This window comes from Anopheles gambiae, chromosome 3, assembly GCF_943734735.2.
Source record: "Anopheles gambiae chromosome 3, idAnoGambNW_F1_1, whole genome shotgun sequence".
Lineage (NCBI taxonomy): Eukaryota > Metazoa > Arthropoda > Insecta > Diptera > Culicidae > Anopheles > Anopheles gambiae.
In genome coordinates, this window is record NC_064602.1 from 91,893,018 (window position 1) to 91,912,802 (window position 19,785).

A 19,785-nucleotide genomic window follows, 5' to 3' on the forward strand; every position below is an offset into this window, starting at 1 on the left:
TCACCACCACCACCGCTATCTTATCGCCGTGTGTTCGCGCGTTCGTGTGCCAGATAATTGCCAATCATCCGAAACTCAAGCCACGAACGCTGAACTGCGAAAGATTAGTTCGGGGGAAACATTTTAACCATCACCACACCGACACCCCATTTACCACCCCATTCCTCCTACCCATCATCCCCGGCTGCCCCTTTCCACCATCCACAGTGTATGCGCACCGTGATGGGTGGCGATGGTGTGGAAGAATTATTGAAAACTTTCCAGCACCGCCACACCCGCGACCGAGAGAGAGAGAGAGAGAGAGAGCCACTTTCTGCAGCATATTTTTCCCGCCCGGCTTGCTGGCCGGGCTGTCCCAGGGAAAAGCATCTTTTCGTGATGCTCATCATCTTTCCATCTTTACTCCTCTTTTTTTGTGGAATTCACCCCGTACCTCCCGTATCTTCCACAAAACCACTTACAATCTGCAGTTTGCTTGCGCTTGCTGTGCTGCATACATTGGCCACACCGCGTTCGGGAAAGATGGATGTTACCTTTTCGATCTAAGCGGGAAAAGTTGGAACAAGACAAAACGAAGAGGAAAAACTTTCCCAAGTGTGTGTGTGTGTAATTCCTTTCTCTTCCCTTTTTTTTGCGTTGGTTAAGTTTTTCACGCTTTTCTTGGTCGCCTTTCCTGTTCGCTTTCCCTTCCCATTTTTTCCCAGCTCTCCAGCATGTTTCCTTCTGCGTCTGATGCTACTTTTCCATCACGCCCCGTGTGCCTGAATGGGCAAAAGTTTTGTTATTAAGGTTTGATCTCCATCCCTCCGTCGCTCGAAACTGCTCGATGCAAAGCAAGCTGCGAAACTGGTGCGGGGAGCTTGAAGAAGATTTTTTACCACAGAGACGTAGAGGGCAGAGCGTGGTTGTATGCTGCTGCTGCTGCTGCTGAATCGATTATGTCTCATGTTGTCCGGTTCAATTTTTCTGGACACGGTACAACTACACGGTACTTATTGATGTTTTTTTTTCCTTCTTTTCTTTTTGGGAGAATTACTTCCAATTGCTTGTATCATGAATCGATGAGATTAATGTCTGTTAAGGTTGTTGCAATTTACGTACTTGAGTGTAAGTAATTGCCCCATGAAAATGCGGGATGTATAACAAAGGAGGAACAAATCATGCACGAATCGTCGTCGTACACTTGGTTTTCATGTTCATGTCCAGCTTATCATGTTGGTGTTATCATGCATTTTTGAACAACAAAAGTACAACATATAATGTAAAATGCATTTAAAAAAAAAACAAATAGTGACACATCAGGATTTACTAACGTGCTTGCTAATAAAGACTTGCTTTTGATTACAATTTAATTAATAATCAGAAACAAATTACAAACAATTTTTATTCAATTTAGTTAATCAATCGCTAGGGGTGCACAATATACTTTACATTATTAATTCTTCTCTTTTGCGATAATACATATTTGAAGGTCAAGGAGTGGCTCTCAGATAAGTTTCCACTATTTTGAAGGCGTTAAGCTATTAAAGAAAGCTTTATTTGTTGACGGATGTTCAAAGTATGCAGATGTTCTTGTAAAAAAAGCATTTAACTTCAAACTAATTACATGAACGAATATGAAACCACATGTCCCTCAATGATGATTGAACGTAATGGCTTTTCATTTATGCTATCATTTGACCAAAACTGTCCAGAAATTTCGTCTCCAAACAATTTAACCATAGACTTCCACACTACCTTAGATTGAATTCATCCCCACTTCAAACATGCATCATCATATCAATTCCAATTTGCCCAACAATGCGTCCCGCTCAACATGCTCTGTTGGTAGAAGAATTTTTCAATCCCCACGCATTGCTGGCAGGCAGTAAACTATGTCCGTCCAAAAGTGACCGTACTTCCTGGGAGAAACCCAACCCCCCCAGGAAGTAGAACAAGTTTCGCACGTTCGGCAGATTGTAAAATTCGTCCGTCTGCCTGATTCTCGGTGATTGCTTCTTATTTTTTTCTTCTTCTTCCACGACCCGTCGTCTCATCGAAACTTCGAGACCGTCGTCGCAAAATGGACTCGTAGAAAAGTGCCCATTGGTCACACCCCGGAGCACGGGAACGGGAAGCAAAATGGTTGAAAAATAATAATCTCATAAATCAACAGCAGGAAGAAAAATTCTTCAAATTGTTTCCTCGTCTCCCTGCGACGTGACGTGGGGTTTTTTTTTCTTTCGCCACTTTAAGCCTCCGCTTCAAACTTTGAACCGTGGTCCGTCAAGTGTTTGATAGCTGCTACAAGCCCCCCAATCACTCTCACTCACACACACACACACAAACAGTACAGTTGGAGACGAACTTTTCGCCTTACTTGCAACTCCACCACCTAGCAACCATTTCGTGTTTTTTAGCACAATCCTCCATAGCAGGCCATGTACGCGTCTGCTGATGCCGCTCATCGATGGAAGCGACAGGGTGGAAAATTTGTTCGCTAAGAAATATTATCGACAACGGCGGGAGCCCACATCGTTAATTGCTAACAACGCATAAGCTTCATCATCGTCGTGCAAGAAGGTGGAAGACTTTCATCATTACTCAATTCAAAGCCAGCATAGGAACCCCTTCGCAGGAAGCACTTCGCCATTCGCTTGTTGAAAGTAATGAAATAAGCTAAAATTGCGTCATAACTAACTGACTTACTATCGAGCCGAAAGGCCTTTCAATCTAAGTTGATGCTCAAAATGTGTGGGAAGGTTGCGCTACAACGCTTTACTTTCTCTTGCTCTTTCACTCCTCTTACGTAAAATTCAATCTAAAACTCGAAGCGAATTTTGCCACGTTTCACCCACCCACACTCACAGGGCAGCATCCGCGAGACGCGGGTCACCCCCATCGCGCCACACAGCATTACCGTGTATCAAAGGGATCAGAAAGCCGTTTATCCGGCTTTTTGTTTGAGAGCTGGCTATGGCTTTCTTTTTTGTTGGTGGCCTGAACAACAAGGCGCCTCCATCGTGAACGCACACAGCACGTAGCAGCCCACAACACGCTGCCCTAGAAGAATGTGGACGAGAGTGGAGTGGAATAACGCGTAAAGTGGTGTTTATATTTTTCCAAATTTTCTTCCCCCGTTTCCACTTTTGCAAAATCATACCCACAGATGGGGGGGGAGGGCGAAGGGGGGGGGGGGGATTTGCCATTTTTTAAGCGTTTTGTTTTTGTTGTGGGTACAAGTAAGGGATGGGTTGTGATGTGGTTTTAGTCCAGTCGCGGTTGAATTACGGGCAAGTTTTTAAATTACACTTTTTAAGCAGCTCTCACTGCCCTTGTTTCTCCCTTCCCCATTCCCGTATGTTGAAGGAAATTCACTCTCGTCTCGGCTACAATTTCTTACGCTACCCAGTGACGGACTCGTCGGCTGGCATATGGCAACAAGTCCGCCGTATATAGTACGGGCGGTACAAAGTGTATGTTGAAAGAGGTTATTAAAACTCGCCCCCAAAAAAGGTAAACACTTTCCCCGGGCGCAGTTAATATTGCAGAAGCCACGTGGATCCGGTGCGTGGGCCGCGGGGTGTGTTAGCACTGAAGTTGAAGTTTCAGTTTCACTCTTTGCGCGACTTTGTTATAGTTTCGGCTCGCAAAAACGACCACGATGGGCATGGCGAAACAAACACACAATGAGCGGTTTTCTGCCGTGAACTGCTGTGCAAGCTGCTCGAGTGGAGTTTACTGGAGTTGTGAGAGGGACGACGGGCAGAGAGAGCGTGCAAACGAAATAAAACAAAACGCAGCGATTACAAAAGTATCGCTTTCCGGCTGTTGTTTGAGTAGCGTAACACGGTTTAGGGTGAACCGGCAGTGGGGTTTTTTTTTGTTTGTTTGTACGGCGTATGCGTTACGCGGAACAGGAAAGTTAAGCGTCCAGCTTAAGAAGATTTGCTTAAATAGAGTGAACTTTGCTGTCAAAGTCATTGCCATTACTGATGAAACATACTGAGGCTTTGGTAAGAAATTAATACCATCTTTGTTTGTGATCTTCGACATTTAAAGGTATCAAAGAGTTTGTTCTGTATCTGCCAATCCAATCTATATGCAACCTTGAGACTAATTATTAGTGCTACACGTGCAATAAAGGCCTTGCGTATCCATATTACTTTATAATAACACACGCAAAAGCCTACAGTGCTTTGTGAATGATCCTTGATTGCAATTGATGATCATCTTCAGCCCAAGGTCCATAAGGGAGTTTAGAGATACTTAGCAACTCATGCAAAGTCCTTAGCAACCGTAACTCCCTATCTGCCAATCTCCAACGGAAATCTCCATGCATCATGGCTACCAAATCAGAACTAAGAGCCCACCTGTCTATCTAGCCACCTTGGTACAGCCCTAAATGTACTGAATAAAGACTTTTTTTATTGTTGTTTGAATTGTTTGGATACTACATAGCCAAATCCAAATGGGAATCGAACTAGCCTTGTGAAATTTCGTAATTTAATCACTTAACCACCGTGACACACTTAGCCATGTGCCTTTTCATTTACATGGTGCAAACAGTACGAACATCTACCAGGACTAATTTAAGATTTGTACCAAATACAAACCATCACAATCAAAACAACCAAACTCAATTGGTTGCTTTTGATATACGAGTTACATCATACCGAGGACAATTGAATTTACTACACCTTCTTTGCCTTCGCTTCTTTGCTCACTTCTGCTCCAATACCGAGCCCAACCGACCGAGCAAATGAAAGCGAAAGAAAATGTGGTGTATTTGCTACGTCCCTTCCACACAAACGCACGCTTACATCGTCAATCTTCCACAATGTAAACGCGTCACAATCGTTGATCTACTTCCTAACTGACTATACCACCGTGTCTTTTCCCTATGGCACACCCAATCTTGAAAACATCTCCAAAGCAAGAAAAAGAAATTGCTTCCTAGCAAGAATGAAACAAAAAAAAAACAAGCGCCATGTAGTGGTTACGATAAGCAAACCAAGCCAAGCGGAGCAGCAGAAGCAAATCGTTTTCGGGAAGCCCGAGTGAACGGTAGATGGAACGCACACACACACACACATACGTACAGAAACCTAGAAAGCATTCTTCGAACGCAGAACCATTGTCACTCAAGAACAACCACTTAACAATTGTCTTATCAGCGTTTTCTGCGGACTTGAAATCTTTGCCTTTGCCCTCGCCGCCGCGAAAGTTGCGGCGCATCTCATCATCTGGACCACTTCTTTTGTGCACGGGTGAGTGTGTGTGTGTTTGTGTGAGTAATCTTGCTATTCAAACTCATCCCACTGGCCTTAAAACCACACACACACACACACACACCACTCTCCCGATCCAGATCTTGATATGTCTTGAAAAACCGCTGCAGGAGCACCCTTGACGGCTGGAACGCTTTTGAACCAATAACAAAGACCCATAACCAGGAACACCGGAAACTGAGAGCCGACGGAAGCTGGGAGCTGAATGTCACCCAAGAAGCAGCATAAAGTGTATGTCTATATCTATGTCTGTGTGTGTGTGTGTTTGTGTCTAAGAAGGAAGACAAAAGGGTTGGCCTTGTTCATTGTCTTACGATTTGCTTACCCAACCTCGATCGAAGTTCCTGGCTTAGACGACTGCAGTACTGCAGGAAGTGTACCCTGTTTACCCTGCGATCTTCATCGCTGTCCGTATCTCCTCTCGGAAGCCCCAACACCCCATTACCATTCCTTAAATAGCTTCTGCTCGATAATGTCGATCGATGGAAAACCATTCCTCGGTGCGGTTATAGTGCCCCTGGCGCCTCTCAGCAAATTATGCCCCGTGCATCTCCAGGCACGCATGTTTCACCACCGAAGCCGGAGAGCGATTATACCACTCAAGCGCACACTAATCCCAGACCCCCAACTCGGTACGTGTGCAGCTGCGTGTGCGTCTGCCAATTTCCGATTATGCAACGGCATACAGGCAACATCCAGCCTTGCCACCAAACAGACGGTGCAGCAGTACCGTTTGTGCTCAGGCATTCACTGTCACCTCTGTGCGAGAGAAGCAACCGATTTGCCATCGTTTTACAGGACGTGCAACACACTCGCACGGGGCACTCCCGTACCTGGCACACGTCAGACGGCGAAGCATCGTCCAAGAATGATAAAGAAATTGCTCACGTCGTGCCCATCGGTAAGCTCCAGCCCATTCCTGTAAATGAGCAACAACTCCGTTGCCGGGACGCGCCTCCCTGCATATCGGGGAGCATAGTGTTGATGTGCGAATATGTAAGCAACACGTTTCATACTACCCTGGACTGTTCCGCCAGGCCGTGCCGGTCCTGCCAGCTGCCAAATGCGTGTACTATTTACACAAGGTGTGTGTGCCGTACGATAAAACACTTACCTAATGCACACATCATCGCGCCAGCAACACTTCTTGAGCGCCGTGGCAGGTTGAACACAGGGCAGGCGGTTTTAAACATTGCATTGAAGTTGAAAATCGTTCAACAGAATTCACCGACCGGCTGATGCGTACGTCTTGCTGATGGTGGTTCCTCACATCCATGCACCGATGGTGTTGGGAAAGGATTTTAGGCTGAATGTTTGAAACAACATTACAGCCGCCTTTTACCTCGTTGGGTAAGTCTGAATAACAAGGATTTGGATTAAAGCGTGAGCCTAAGAGCCTAAGAGTACCTTAGCTTGATGTCTGCTGTCGCTTGTGGTTTGTAGAAAACTTCAAAGAATTCTTAAAGTAAAGTTGGCAAAATTCTTAAGTCTACTCCAAACATTTCCCAATCTACTCTGGAAGGTAGGTCCGACCAGCATTATCCGGAGCCTTCCAAAGTCGTCCAGAGTCGTCCAGAGTCGGAGTTGATCGGAGTCGCCTGGAATCTGTCAGTATCGGGCCAGCATTCCAATTCATTAGCCGCGTTTCGACGGAGGAATTTGAAAATCCCTGTCAAAATCACCGTTTCTCATCAATCAGACAAAGAATTACCGGAGTCGCATCGGAATTGTAGGTACGCTCCAGCGAGCACATCACTAATCCAATCATTCTCGAACCATCAAGGTCGAGCAGTGTGTGATCAATACACGGCTTCGAATTAAACGTTGTAAATTACACGCACGATACTGTAATTCGTAGCAATTTGTAAATTATGAACATAAATCCCATATAAATGCTACAATTACACTTTACCAACGGTTGATGGTGTGATCGTATCACACAAATCGCGCCATAAATTAGATCTACCAAACTACGCCTTATAAGACGCCTAGTCTACGGCTCAATTTTCCTATACCGCAACCATAAAAAGGCACCGGAGCACGCCGTAAAGGTACACACGTACGGCAGCGTCACTAGAAATTGCCGCTACTCTCTAGCACACACACTCACACAGAGTTTCCCCAAAGTGTTTGGAGAAATTTCGCTAAATGAAACCCGATTGCAAATTGAAAGCAATAAATATTGCCTCCCAGGCTGACACAGAAGGTTGGTTCTTCCGATTGCCGATGGAAACAAAGTCGAATAACGCCATTCGAGGGTGGAAAATACCCAAGGAAAGGAGATGCTGATTGAATTAGGCGCTCGAGCGGAAAGCGGGAAGCACGAGCACTTTTAGTGATGCTTCCCACCATCGGTTCGGTTGTTGATATTGAAAACGGCCACAGACACCTCACACCTTTCCAACGGACAAAAGCATAAAGCGGTAAACGCGGAAAGCTTGTTCCCACAATGATTTTCCATATTTTTCTCCACCAGATGCACCGGTGTAGTGATGGTGGCGGTGTCGGCAGATCTTCCCCAAAGCTTTGTCACTCTTGTTGCCTGATAGTTGCATCACTGACACTTGGAAGCCTTTGTGTGCCTCCGAAGCTGACGGGGGAAAAGATGACATCTTTCCAAATGAACGGAACGTGACAAATAGAAGATGGTGATGGTGGTTGCAAAACAAAAAAAGACAAGCTGCCATACCATGCACACACCATATTCTCCCCCCATCTGATGTCTTGCATCTTAAGCGCACACAGGCGAGGATGGGGGAGAAAAACACAAAAACCGGGACGTAGAACGTCTTGTGACGAACTTCTTGAACCTTAAGCTGCTACTGCCGACCGAACTCGCCACCCATTTCATTACACTCTTCGCAAAAGTCAAAGTCAATAAATCAATGTCGAAAACGTGCGTCCAAGCACCGACCGTTGGATGACCGTCGTATGGGCAATGCCGTGATGCACTCGACACTTCGAAGCATCGACAGCGGGAGATGGATCGATCGTTCGATGGTAGATGGATGATGATGATGATGATGATGCGTCTGTCACAGATGAAGTCCAGCAGAAACTAATAAATCCGTATCACACAGGATTTCCAGACTGCTTGCATCGGGACGGGCGTAATGCAACTTCGAACCTTTTGCAGCAAATGGTGGACCACGACCACGACGGGGACACACCAGTAGTAAAACATTCCCAACAGCGAAATGGAATATTCCACTTTTGTCAACTTTGATCGATATCTAGAGCCGTCCTCCCCCCCTTTAAGTGCCTTCCCCGTCCCCGTGCAGTGATTTTTATGGCGTAACTTATAGATTTCAGCATTTTTGTGCTTTGGGGTTCGTGTACCGGAGGGTGCTGAAGCAAACACGGAACCTCGGAACCATAAAATTCCCTGTTACATGTCTTTCACCCGTTCACTTCCGTGACCATGTTCTGCTCGATCGTTCGCCGAGTGAAGCTCCAACTTCGTTGAGTTAGAGTTGGTTTCTTTCTGGGAAGAATTTTATTGTACGCTCTTTCGCTAAGAACTTGCTTTTATGTGCGCTACCGTGCACCGTGGTAGAAGCATAAGTTAAAGTACTTTCTGACTGCAGTGAAACAAAAAAAAACATCATATCCTTCAAGAAAAGATCTATAAGACTTGCCAGCAAAAACGCGAAATCAAAATGAACGAGAACAAAAAAACGGGAGGGAGAAATCCTAATATTCGATCCGGCCATAAATCTTGGCCACGACAAATGGACCGCTACTGATCTTCTAATACTGATTTGGTTTTTTTGTTTTCTTCTCCATTTGCTTTCTTTGCAGGTAAGGACGCACACACCCACAGTCTATCCTTGTTTCAGAAGAACCACCAGAATGATAAGAAATACTTCAGGGTGAGTCTCTTAGCAAAGCGCTTGCTTGCTTGTTGTTTTAAAGAGAGCTTCCGGGGAAGAATACCGATTAAGAAAAACACAAAAAATACTCTTTACGCTACACCACTGGCCAAATGCTCGTCAGCACATCTTTTCCAGCTCCCTCGCTTCCTCCCCCCACCGGTCGCCTCATTTACGGTCGCCACGCTGCTTAAGCACGCTCCGCTCCGTGTGTTTGTGTGCCCGTTTCTTTCGCCCGTCCGATTAACTCAACTGCCATTTAAATCATCCGGAAAAGGAAAGCAACAAAAAACCGGGCCCCAAATGACTGTCACTCTGGAGCTCTGTGCGGCCCCACGGACCACCATTGAACGCCCAATTAATTCTGGTTTATGAGCTTTCGAGTCGTTTCGAGCCCCGGAGTCGAAGCCGAAAAACCTTCAACCTCGCAGACAAGCAAGGATGACTCGCTGTGCGCGTACTACACGGTTGGCCGCGTGTTTCGCAACGCGCTTCCGCCTGGTGTTCGCATTACCCATTTGCGCCAGGGTGGATGGGCAAAACAGGAAGTTAAGCAGACGACGACGACGGCACGAGACGAAAACAACTTCAAATGTCTCTGCAAACATGCGGCAGCAGCAACTCAGTTGAGTGGCGGGCGTGCCGTGGAACGATTTTCCGAATCTTGTCCAGCGGTGTGGGCAGGTCCTTACAGTGCCCATCCAAGTTCCCGCTCATTGGTTGCGCTTCCGGTCTTGCCGCTGATGATGATGATGGCTGCTGCCGTTTGGGTCACATTTTTCCGGTGTTTGTCTTAAGGATTTCCGCGTCGCTCTGTAGCCCTACCCGGGAGGGCAATTTTTCTTTCCTCTACGGGTGGGTTTTTTTCCTTCCGCTTTCATCATCATTATCAATCCTCTTTTTAGTGCGTATTGCAACAAACAGCAATCAATAGCACGAACTTTTCATCGAATTTGAAGGTTTCTTGCTTTTGCATGGTAATCAAACGCGGCAGCAATATTACATTTCCGTCGCTAACCGTGAACACAGTGCAAAGCAAAACCTCCCGTTTTGGAAATGAGAAAATTTTAATATGAAATCAAAGTGAGACAAATCGAGCGCAATTTTCATTTCGGGGGGCTCATCAATCAAGTTGGGTTTTAAATTGAAATCTTTTTTGTTTTCTCCCCCAATGTTATTTGATATACCGTTTGCCATACTTTATGGACGCTTTATCTGTGTCATGTTGTCGTTTGTTTTTTGAAAGGACGCCATAAAACATGCCGATGTCTTTTAGAACCTGTGTCAATGCACCAACACAAATCTCTAATAATACTCCATTTTGCACTAATTCACTCAATTCCGCTCAGCTTTAATGTGCAGCAGCGCATAATAAGCTTTAATAATGAAAATCGTGTGCCGGAATTTGCCCAACACTCTCGACTCGACCAAATTAAATTGATTTCCCTTGACCATATCGGACGCGAACGCACCACAACAACAGCAGCAAAAACTCCCTTGACCACTCCTACACACCACCATCACACAAAACCGGAAGCAGGAAATGCGAACTTTTCAATGATTCCGCTTTAAGTCGTGACGGCTCGCCCGCTTTGGGCATTTATCGCAAAACTCGAATCATATAGCCTCGAACGTGACCCCTTGGGGAAAATGGTCAACAAAGGACAACCACTGCGTTCCATTTTTAAGCCACACAGCAGAAGCAGAAGCAGAAGCAATTGGGGGGGGGAAGATGGGGGCACTCCCGTTTGGTTCATAAATTATGTGCTTATATCTCCCGCAATTCCCTGTCCCACAGTGTGTGCCGTTGGTGGCAGGAAGGAAGCGATGCAGGAATATTACTGACCGCAGTATGACTTTTCGGGAGGAGGAGGGAAGCTTCGTCTGTGAGTCTATCGGGCTGGATGTACTCTCGGACTTGGACGACGAAATCACTTCCACTGCCGGTCTGGAGGTTAATTTTTATTGTTGCTAAACCGACCGAAATCATTCATCCCCCAGAAACGTAAGCTCAGGCTACGCTCGAGCTCAACCGGTACACAAGTGTGTACCACATTATCACAAAACGAGCTTTGCTCAACATCCCTGACCAGACCAAAACTCCGAGACCCAACTCACTAACCAAAAAGCCAAAAAAAAACCAAACCTCCCCCAGTGACACTGGCGGAAAGTGTAAGGAAATGGAAAACAATTCTGGTCTGCCGGGACCAGGCTGCTGCATGGGAAGGAAGATAGGAATTAGGCTCCGGCAATCGGGCTAAATAATTAATTTAGTCAAACCAGAAGAACTGCAGATCCTCCAGAAGACCGACCCCCAGCCAGTAACGTCGTCAAATGAGTGTTAGTGATTGTGAGCTTGTGTGTGTGCGCGTGTGTATGTCTTTCATCAGGTCTGGCAGAGGGCCGTTTCAGCAGGAGGATGATGGTGCCACCTTCCCACCTTCCCAAAGGATCCCTCGTTCATCGGCGGCGGCGACATCAATTTCATACCGGAAGCCCAACAAATGCACTCCGGAAGCCATCGTCTCGTCGTCGTCGTGTTTGTGATTTGTGGTCTCAACAAGTTTCTCTGTTCGATGTCAACGTTCAGCGTCGCACAACGTACACGGAAGGATCGAAATGGAAGCCATTTCACCACCATCTCTCTCTCTCTCTGGACTCATTCTCTCGATCACTCACTCAACCTGGGTGTGATGCTTTTTTGAATCATCACAACCTCCTTGAGTGAGCGACCGCGGATTGACTAAAACCACACATACGCACGGCTCGTGTGCCCCTGAGGCGGCAGAGCAGCGCCAGCATTTCGGATCGGAAACCCATTTACCCAACACAACCGGATATCGTAAATTACAAATCAACCTTCGTGCAGTTCGTGTTCGGTCGTCCTATAAATGAAGCGCCGTAAAATGGATGACGCCGTGTTTCGTTCAAGCGATTTTCCCGAAACTCCCAACTCTCGACGTGAAGCGGGCGTCAAATAAACCCACCAAAATGGAAGTGTTCCATAGCCTACACTCATTTTTTGCGTCTCTCGAACGATAGAATTCAATCAAAGACACCACCTCCGACCGGCTTACCGGCGACGCCCGAAAAGTCCGGCGCCATCCCATGGGCAGTCGTCCGGGAGACTGGTGCAAGATTTAAATTAACGCAAAATGTGGCTCGTAAATTAATTAATTATGGTATTAATTACCCGTTTAAGTGTCGCTACGAGAGGCGCCGTCGTACGCGAAACGTGTTCCACGATACTTCTGGCAAATGGTTTGTTCGGACGCCCAGGATGAGCCCCGGATTATGTTTTCGCAGTCTCGCCACCTCGAAGAAACGTGCTTTAGGGCAGCATCGGGCAGAAGGAGCATCCCCAAACTGGGTGGATTTTATTTCGGGCCCATAAAAACTAAACATTTCCGTCGTGGGCTTGCCGTGGCAGAGCGTGGCGGCGAACCTTTCCAACCGTGGACACATTTTGCCCCGATGATGGTTTGTAAATTTTAATCTTCATAAAGTGCGCACCTAGCGGACGCTACGCGGCTAGGCGATGGAGAGCGGGCAGGGTTTGAAGGTACTCTTGGCCGTCTTGGCACGCACGCCATGAAATGGGCCTCGGAAATTCATTTACACTGCTCTGGACGGATGAGTCGCTGTGCCTGGTGGAGTTAATTGTGTTGTGTTGCCGTGATTAAGTGCGAATTACTTTGGGAAAAACTGGGCGGAACAACCACCACCGTGCTGCTTACATGACGCGCTCGCTGATGATGCCCGACGACGACGATGATGAGGTGATGTCGCTGCTTCCCAGTGTTCCCGGGGACACTCTGACGCCAAACTAAATTCCCAATTTACGGCTCAATTTATGGCAGAATTATAGCAACACGGCGGGCAACGGCCTGTCAACTCGTTCAGGACAGAGAGGACGTTATTTTCTAATTATGGTTCAATTTAACGAAACAGATTGCATGAGGCAGAACTTCATTAATGAAGCACGTTAGACAACAAAACCAAATCACCCTCTTTTTTTACACTTACACGTACAGCAATCTCTAGTTAGCAAATGGGGTAAGTGTGTGATGTGTTCATCATCCTATGACGCTTGCTCGTGCTGTGATGTGATCGATCACCTTTCCGTTCGCGTTAGTTCATAAAAGTTGGTCGCCGTCCCTACACTTCTTCATGGCGCACCACCAGCCCACGGAGTTGATGTATGTTTCGTACAAAACACGCTCAACCGTGACCAGTGCATTAGTTTCGTCAATCGTTTTTGCTCTCTCTCCCTCCGTTTTCTACTTTTCCCTTCTCAATCCGTACTCCATCCGTGCCAGGACAAATTACCCTTTTGCTTAGCGAAGGAGCAGCGCACAGCACCGAAGACGCTCTTGCCACGTCCATTACCATCGCTCCTCGTCGCCAACACCCGGCTCGAAGGATGATGTCGGATCGATTTGTGCTATTTCTTTGCCATCTCTCTCGTCGTCCCCCTTTCGCTCAGGGTTTATCGTTCACGCGACAGCTGAACGCGCACCCTTTTACACACTGCGGCCCTCCTCTCCCCCGAAAAATGCGATGCGAGAAGCTCGTTTATACAAAGGGACGACCCCGGGTGTGTAGGAAGAGTCGCACCATGGTGTGCGCGCCGCAGTTTATTCAAATTTGATAACATATTTACCGCTCCCGCTCGAACCGTTCGCGTGAAAGGATGGCTCGTTAGGACGCGTGTTTTGATGGGGAGACCTTGACACGTGGGCGGAGGGGAGGGCCTCTCCGAACCGTGGTAGCTGCATTAACCGCGGCTGAAAGGATGAGAAACGTTTATGGCGTCGTCGTACACACATGAAAAAAGGCGAAGCTGCCACCACCAGGGGAAAGTAACCCCACATATACTGGTATGATATAAATCGCTAGAGGGGTGTTGATTTTTCTCACAGGAGTTTGCCTCCGCATGGGTGATTGTGAAAATTCGAAAATGTAAAAAAACGACAAACAAGAGTCGTAAAATGCACAAATTTGTCAAGCATTACACCTAAGCAATTGGAACGCTAACCCCGCGCGACGGGCAGTATGTGTTTTGCTCCTTTCGTGCCGGGGTAACGCGTATTTCTAACACACACCACACCCTAATCATCACCTACGGGAATAGTGTCTTAAAATAGAAATAAAACGTACTAATCTGCACGAAACGAACGAACGGTCACGGTTCGTGGGTGACGGTATTTTACACAACGGAACAACGAAACAAAAAGTGCAGGCAACGTAATCATCTAAAACCAGCAAGATTATCTGATAATGAACGATTTTGAAGCTTGTTGATTCATGTCGCCCCTCCCGCAGCGCAGCAGTCGTGGCCGAGTGGTTAAGGCGTCTGACTCGAAATCAGATTCCCTCTGGGAGCGTAGGTTCGAATCCTACCGGCTGCGGAGAGTGAAATGTTCTCTTTTTTTAATGAAGACTACACTACGCAGACTAAACGTTACTATTCTAGCTGAATGCAGGAGGACGAGGAAGAAGAAGACACAAAAACATTGCTTTATCGATTGTTATCATGGTGTGCTGTTGTCGAAAATCTTATAACGGTAACGCTAACGAGATAACGTAATGATTCGGTTTTAATGTAATGTTTATGCTCAATTCCTGTGTTTTTGAACGTCTAAGGGCAAACAGATATATATGGTCCACTATTATTAATAAAACCATTAAATATTGTGTTATTAAAACGCTTCAGAATGTACAAAAATATGCGTTTGAGCGTAAAAAGGTTTTTAACAAATGCATCTTACTGGTCACACAAGTCCTTATCATCGTTTTGGCTTCTTAAATCACCACAAACCAACAGAAAAGTTTGAAAACCTTAATTATTTGATATTCAATCTATTTTAAGTAGTGGAGGATCTACTTGAGCTTGCCTGAATTGAAACACAACAGTCCATTTGTAAAGCAAAACACACTCGCAACATAAACCTTTAAAGCCGCCTTATTACACACGCTCGACAGAAGTTGAAGAAAGTGCATGAAGCTTACCCTTGCTCGGCAAAAGACGAGGCAAGTATAATTGAACGCTCCACGTGTGTTATAGCACTCTTGTGAACCGACTCTTGAACCCACCCTCTTAACCATTACCCCTTTTGGTCGGCAGTTCGACACGCGGAAATATTGTTTATCGAAGACAGACAAGATAAGCGCCCGTCTCAGGACTTCTTGCCGATGTTCTAAAGTGCAGCCCAAAGCAGAACCACGAACCATCAAAGAGCAGAAGACGATGGTGCTACTCTCTATCACATGGCAACATATGAAGAATTTAGCATCCATTCGATGCTGTTCGATTCATCGGCTACTGCTACAATTGCGCCTCTGAAGTAAGGTTATTACTACTCCAAAGCAGTGTAGTGAGGGAAGCACCGTGTCAATACACTGGGCGCTTTTGATCTGAGGCGTAGTATTGGCAGCAACACATCACCTACAACGGCAACGGCGTCTCCCTTTGCTAGAGATGGAATCTTCCGTTCGAGCGAAAAACTGGCCCTCTGTCTCTGTCCTACGCACAGCACAGCATACTAGTCGCAACAAGAACGCTCATAAAGAACATGGAGGTGTAAAGTATGGTGTACACGGGATGGGCGTCTGTGAAACATATCGCTACACAAGCTCTCTGCACTGTACAGGCACAAATCGGCACAGGCACATTCCCGCACACAGGAATCGCACTGCTGCTTCTGCACTCAAGTATTCAACACCCACCCAGCCAAGAAGGGCGCACGCGTTGGCAGTCCAGACAGAGGACGATAAAAGGCAAAGTGTACAAGCAAATTATCTTACAAGCTTGCAAACAACCTTCACCCAGGCCCAGGCCCGAAAGGGCTTTGGGGGAGGGGGCTTGCTTTCTTTCCGCCTTTTCGAAGTGCGGTAGTGCTAAATCCGGACACCCATGGTACTCGACGGTCGTGTTCCAGCAGCTTCTTAACACCGATTCAGACGGGCGCGCTTCCGTAAATGTTTTTTCGGATTTGATTATGCCGAGACACTCACTTCTTTCACGCTGCTCTTCCCCTGCACGAGAGGCACAGTGGGGAGAGTTGTGTATGTATATTGCATGAAATTGGTAAAAAGAAACTCCAAAAAAAAGGAAGGAAAGATGCCGACAAACACCCAGAAGCTACGGCGACAGTACAAAAAAACCAAGGCAAGCCCCAGAAAATCGATGAATTCGACAGCACATAGTGTAAGACATTTTACGGCTCAATTCAAATTTGATTGCTCGTGAGGGAAGGAAGGGAGATGAATGGGAGTGGAAGATAGAGACGGAGCGAAAAACAGTACCAATGCACTTCTGATGTCCCAAAAGAGACCTGATCTGACTTTTTTTGTCGGTTCTTGCTCTTGTTCCCCTTAAACAATGTACTCTCCCAATGTCCCGCTTACCATCCAAACCGAAATCCCAACCAACACACTCTATCAGAGGAAGTACTCGATCCGTTCTCTCTATCTTTCTCTCCTCTCCATCTTACTCCTTCCCTCTCTGTCCCTTTTGGTGCCACTTACTCAATCTCGCATAAAACATTCAATTTCCAATTTTCGCTAAAACTTTGCGCATCACCGAGCGCAACAGAACCCCAGACAGTGCCGAGGAAGTTGTTAGAGTGCGGGGAAGGGAAGAGAGGGTTCGAAACCACAAACGGTAATGCAAACGAAAAAGGGGTTTTAGGGTGGCTTTAGGTAAGGTGGGTAACTACCGCAACACACTCCTTCCGGGAGCCTGTTGGAGACACAGCACAGCTACATCTTTCGCTTTACCTGGTGTGTCCTTGCCCGCAACAACACAACAAAACGCACATACCACCATCCTACCAGGTACCTCTGTATGGGTGGATTTGCCCGAAAAGTTCACTTCCTTCAAGGGCTGTGCTGTGCTTGTGGGTTTGGGATTAAATAAAATCAAACAAGCAACGGTGCAAACTCCAGCTGTGTTACGTACAATGGGAAGGATACGTTCGATAAGCAACACACATACACACAGAGAAACAGCCTCGCAGCACACCTCTTAACATGGGAAACCTCTTCCGGTAGTGGTTCCGGAACGGTAAAGTTGCGCGAAACACTTTACCGAACAGAGCTACCAGGCAAATGGTACTCCGTCGGTCGTGCAAACCGATTCTCCCAGCTTAGCTCAGCGGTGGTCGCCTTCCAGGGTTCCTCCTCCCTTTTAGCAACGGTAATCGATATCGGAAGCGTCGTCAGTGTTTGTGCAGTTTTCAGTATGTGTGATTGACGATACAAAATGGGGAAAAAACGAAGTTTTTATAAGTATCGTCGTGTTCTCTTGCGTGATATCACCGGTACCGGATGCCGGAAGGTGTGTAATGTTTGTGTCTTTGTGATGCTGTCGCATCCTTTTTCTCAACTCTACAAGCCGAGCGAGCAGATAATAAAAATCTCATCCAACCGAGCAACCGATATAATTTGAATTGACAGTAGGAGCTTTTGGAGGAATTCGATGGGAATGCTGTATGTTGTACAGGACTTTCCGGACGACATTACCTTCACGGGATTGTCCGATACTGGGAAACAAACAACCTCCTTTTTGGATCAAAATTCCCCCAAAAAGCACCTATAACCGAGCAAATCCCTTCCCCGAATGAATCCAATCAACAAAGAAGAGCTTCTTCTCCATACCACCACCGGGGCCATTCGTTCCGTTCGCCATACTGCACTATTCGGCAACCGAATTGCAAAGGTTTCAAAAAGCTCCAATACTGGGTAAAAAGCGGTGTAAAAACTGAAGGGAGAATATTCCACACAACAACAAAAAAGTCGTCCAGAGACCTGAGCCCAAACGCTCTATCTTTCGTTCGAATGGGAGTGCACTTTGATAATGACCAATAATCTTGGCTCAGTTACATCAGCTTCTCGTTTTTTTTCTTCTCTTTTGTTTCTGTGCACCGTTTTCATCTATCTCTCGATTTTTCCACCCCTCGTTTGTCTGTTATTCCCACGGAACAATTCCATCCACCACCGGCGTCAATGAAATGCAATGCCAATCCTCGCGTGATGCGCTAAACCTTTCGCATTCTCGGCGAACTACTACTCTCTGCTCGAACGCCAACTTCCCAACCCAACGGCAATGTTTGCACACCTTGATCGAATTGATTACGAGAAAGGCACGGTGCAAACACAACGGTCTTTATCCGCAGGCGCAAGGGTAAAAGGGTTTAGGAAAAAAGCCAGCAACAAAAAAATGCTACTAAAACTGCAATCGCTTCGTTACCACTTCGTTCTCGTGGTCGATTTTTTCATCCGCTTTCGTCGGAGCAATTTTCGCTAATAACCCACCAAATGGAACTTGGGAAGCGGAGTTTGGAATCGCGTCGGTTCTTGATGATGAAAGCAGTAACAAACCGCACCGCAAGGAGAGTGTCCCGTAGTGTATTGGTTTTCCTGCTAGGAAAGGCGATGGGATTTTAGGGGTTTTTTTGCTGGACCTTACGTTTAATCGATCCGGACACAATGGTAATATTGTTTTGTGTGGTTTAGCACATTAAAAGAGGATATTCTTTCCCTATGGATTTTCCCTAGAGTGTTTTTGCGTAGAAAAATCTGGTAATCTAAAGGGTTGTAAAGATAAATGATTCTGACGGCACTATTTAGATTAACTATTACAAAGGTTTTCAGCGTGAGTGTAATGAAATGCAATGGAAGAATAGATTTAGTCAATTGGGTAGATAAATTCAACCTAGTTGATGAACGTCTGTCAAAAGAAAGCTGTAAAATTATAAGAATTAAAAAAAAAATTGTTCAAAAGTGTAGTATTAATCACCCATTAACTTCACTGTTTCAAACATGATAAATATATAATAAAAATAGACTCTTTTTTCAGAGTGATAATCACCAAAAAATCCATCATTACAACTAAAGTTAAATGATAATATCCATACATGGATATCCGAAAATAAAGATACATAAACCAACTCAATGAACAAACAAATGAACTCAAAGTTATTTAAGTTTGAAACTAAAAAAAAAAACTTTAAAATTAACCTAAAAACCACATCGAGCCAATTAGACCGAGGCATTGGTCTCCCCCCCCCCCCCCCTCAAAACCCGAAACAATTGTAAATCGATTCAGCGGCAACGGCACCCAAACAAAACCCAAAAACTATCCACCAAAAAACAGCACGCGCACAAAAAAAAGCCATACGATGGACTGATTACATTAAAGTGGCTGCTATTCCCTTTGCCCTGTGGCGTTGTTCAATTTGTTTTGTTTTGCTACGAATTGCTACGAATCGCTTTTTGTTCCTTTTTTTTTTGTTCGAACGATGCATCGGTGCATTCGGCACAACCATACAACCATACACAAGCGAAAGGAAATTGGAAATTTGCTGTTTTGTATTTTTAGCAAAAGAAAACGCGCAAAAAGTACATTCTCATCCTTAGCCCAAGCGTCTGTTAGCGACTACCAACAGCGGGCTCGATGATGGTCGACCCAAGCCACGTAGACGTAGCACACCCAAGAAAAGGTTAAGTTTTAATCTAAAACCAACTCCTCTCCTCACCACACCACAGCAGCTCTAGCAGAATTGGGGTTTTTTTTAGTATAAACAAAGGAAGAAATTGAGTTCCTCTGCTCCCTATTCGTCTATTACTTCGTTTTCGTA

General features: G+C 45.9%; 1 protein-coding gene and 1 non-coding gene across 4 annotated transcripts in view; both read left to right on the top strand.

Moving 5' to 3' along the window:
• The window catches only part of LOC1280787 (matrix metalloproteinase-2), a 264,242-nt gene that overhangs the window by 233,624 nt on the left and 10,833 nt on the right, over positions 1-19,785 (top strand). The window contains exon 2 of one of the 3 annotated variants that reach the window (XM_320653.5): positions 9,072-9,142. The exons of the other annotated variants lie outside the window; for them this stretch is intronic. Within the exon in view, the coding sequence (XP_320653.5) occupies positions 9,072-9,142 (71 nt within the window). The remainder of the gene's footprint in view (positions 1-9,071; positions 9,143-19,785) is intronic. 3 annotated transcript variants of the gene reach the window in all.
• On the top strand, positions 14,472-14,553 carry Trnas-cga (transfer RNA serine (anticodon CGA)). Its single transcript has one exon. It is a non-coding gene; the product is annotated as a tRNA-Ser (tRNA).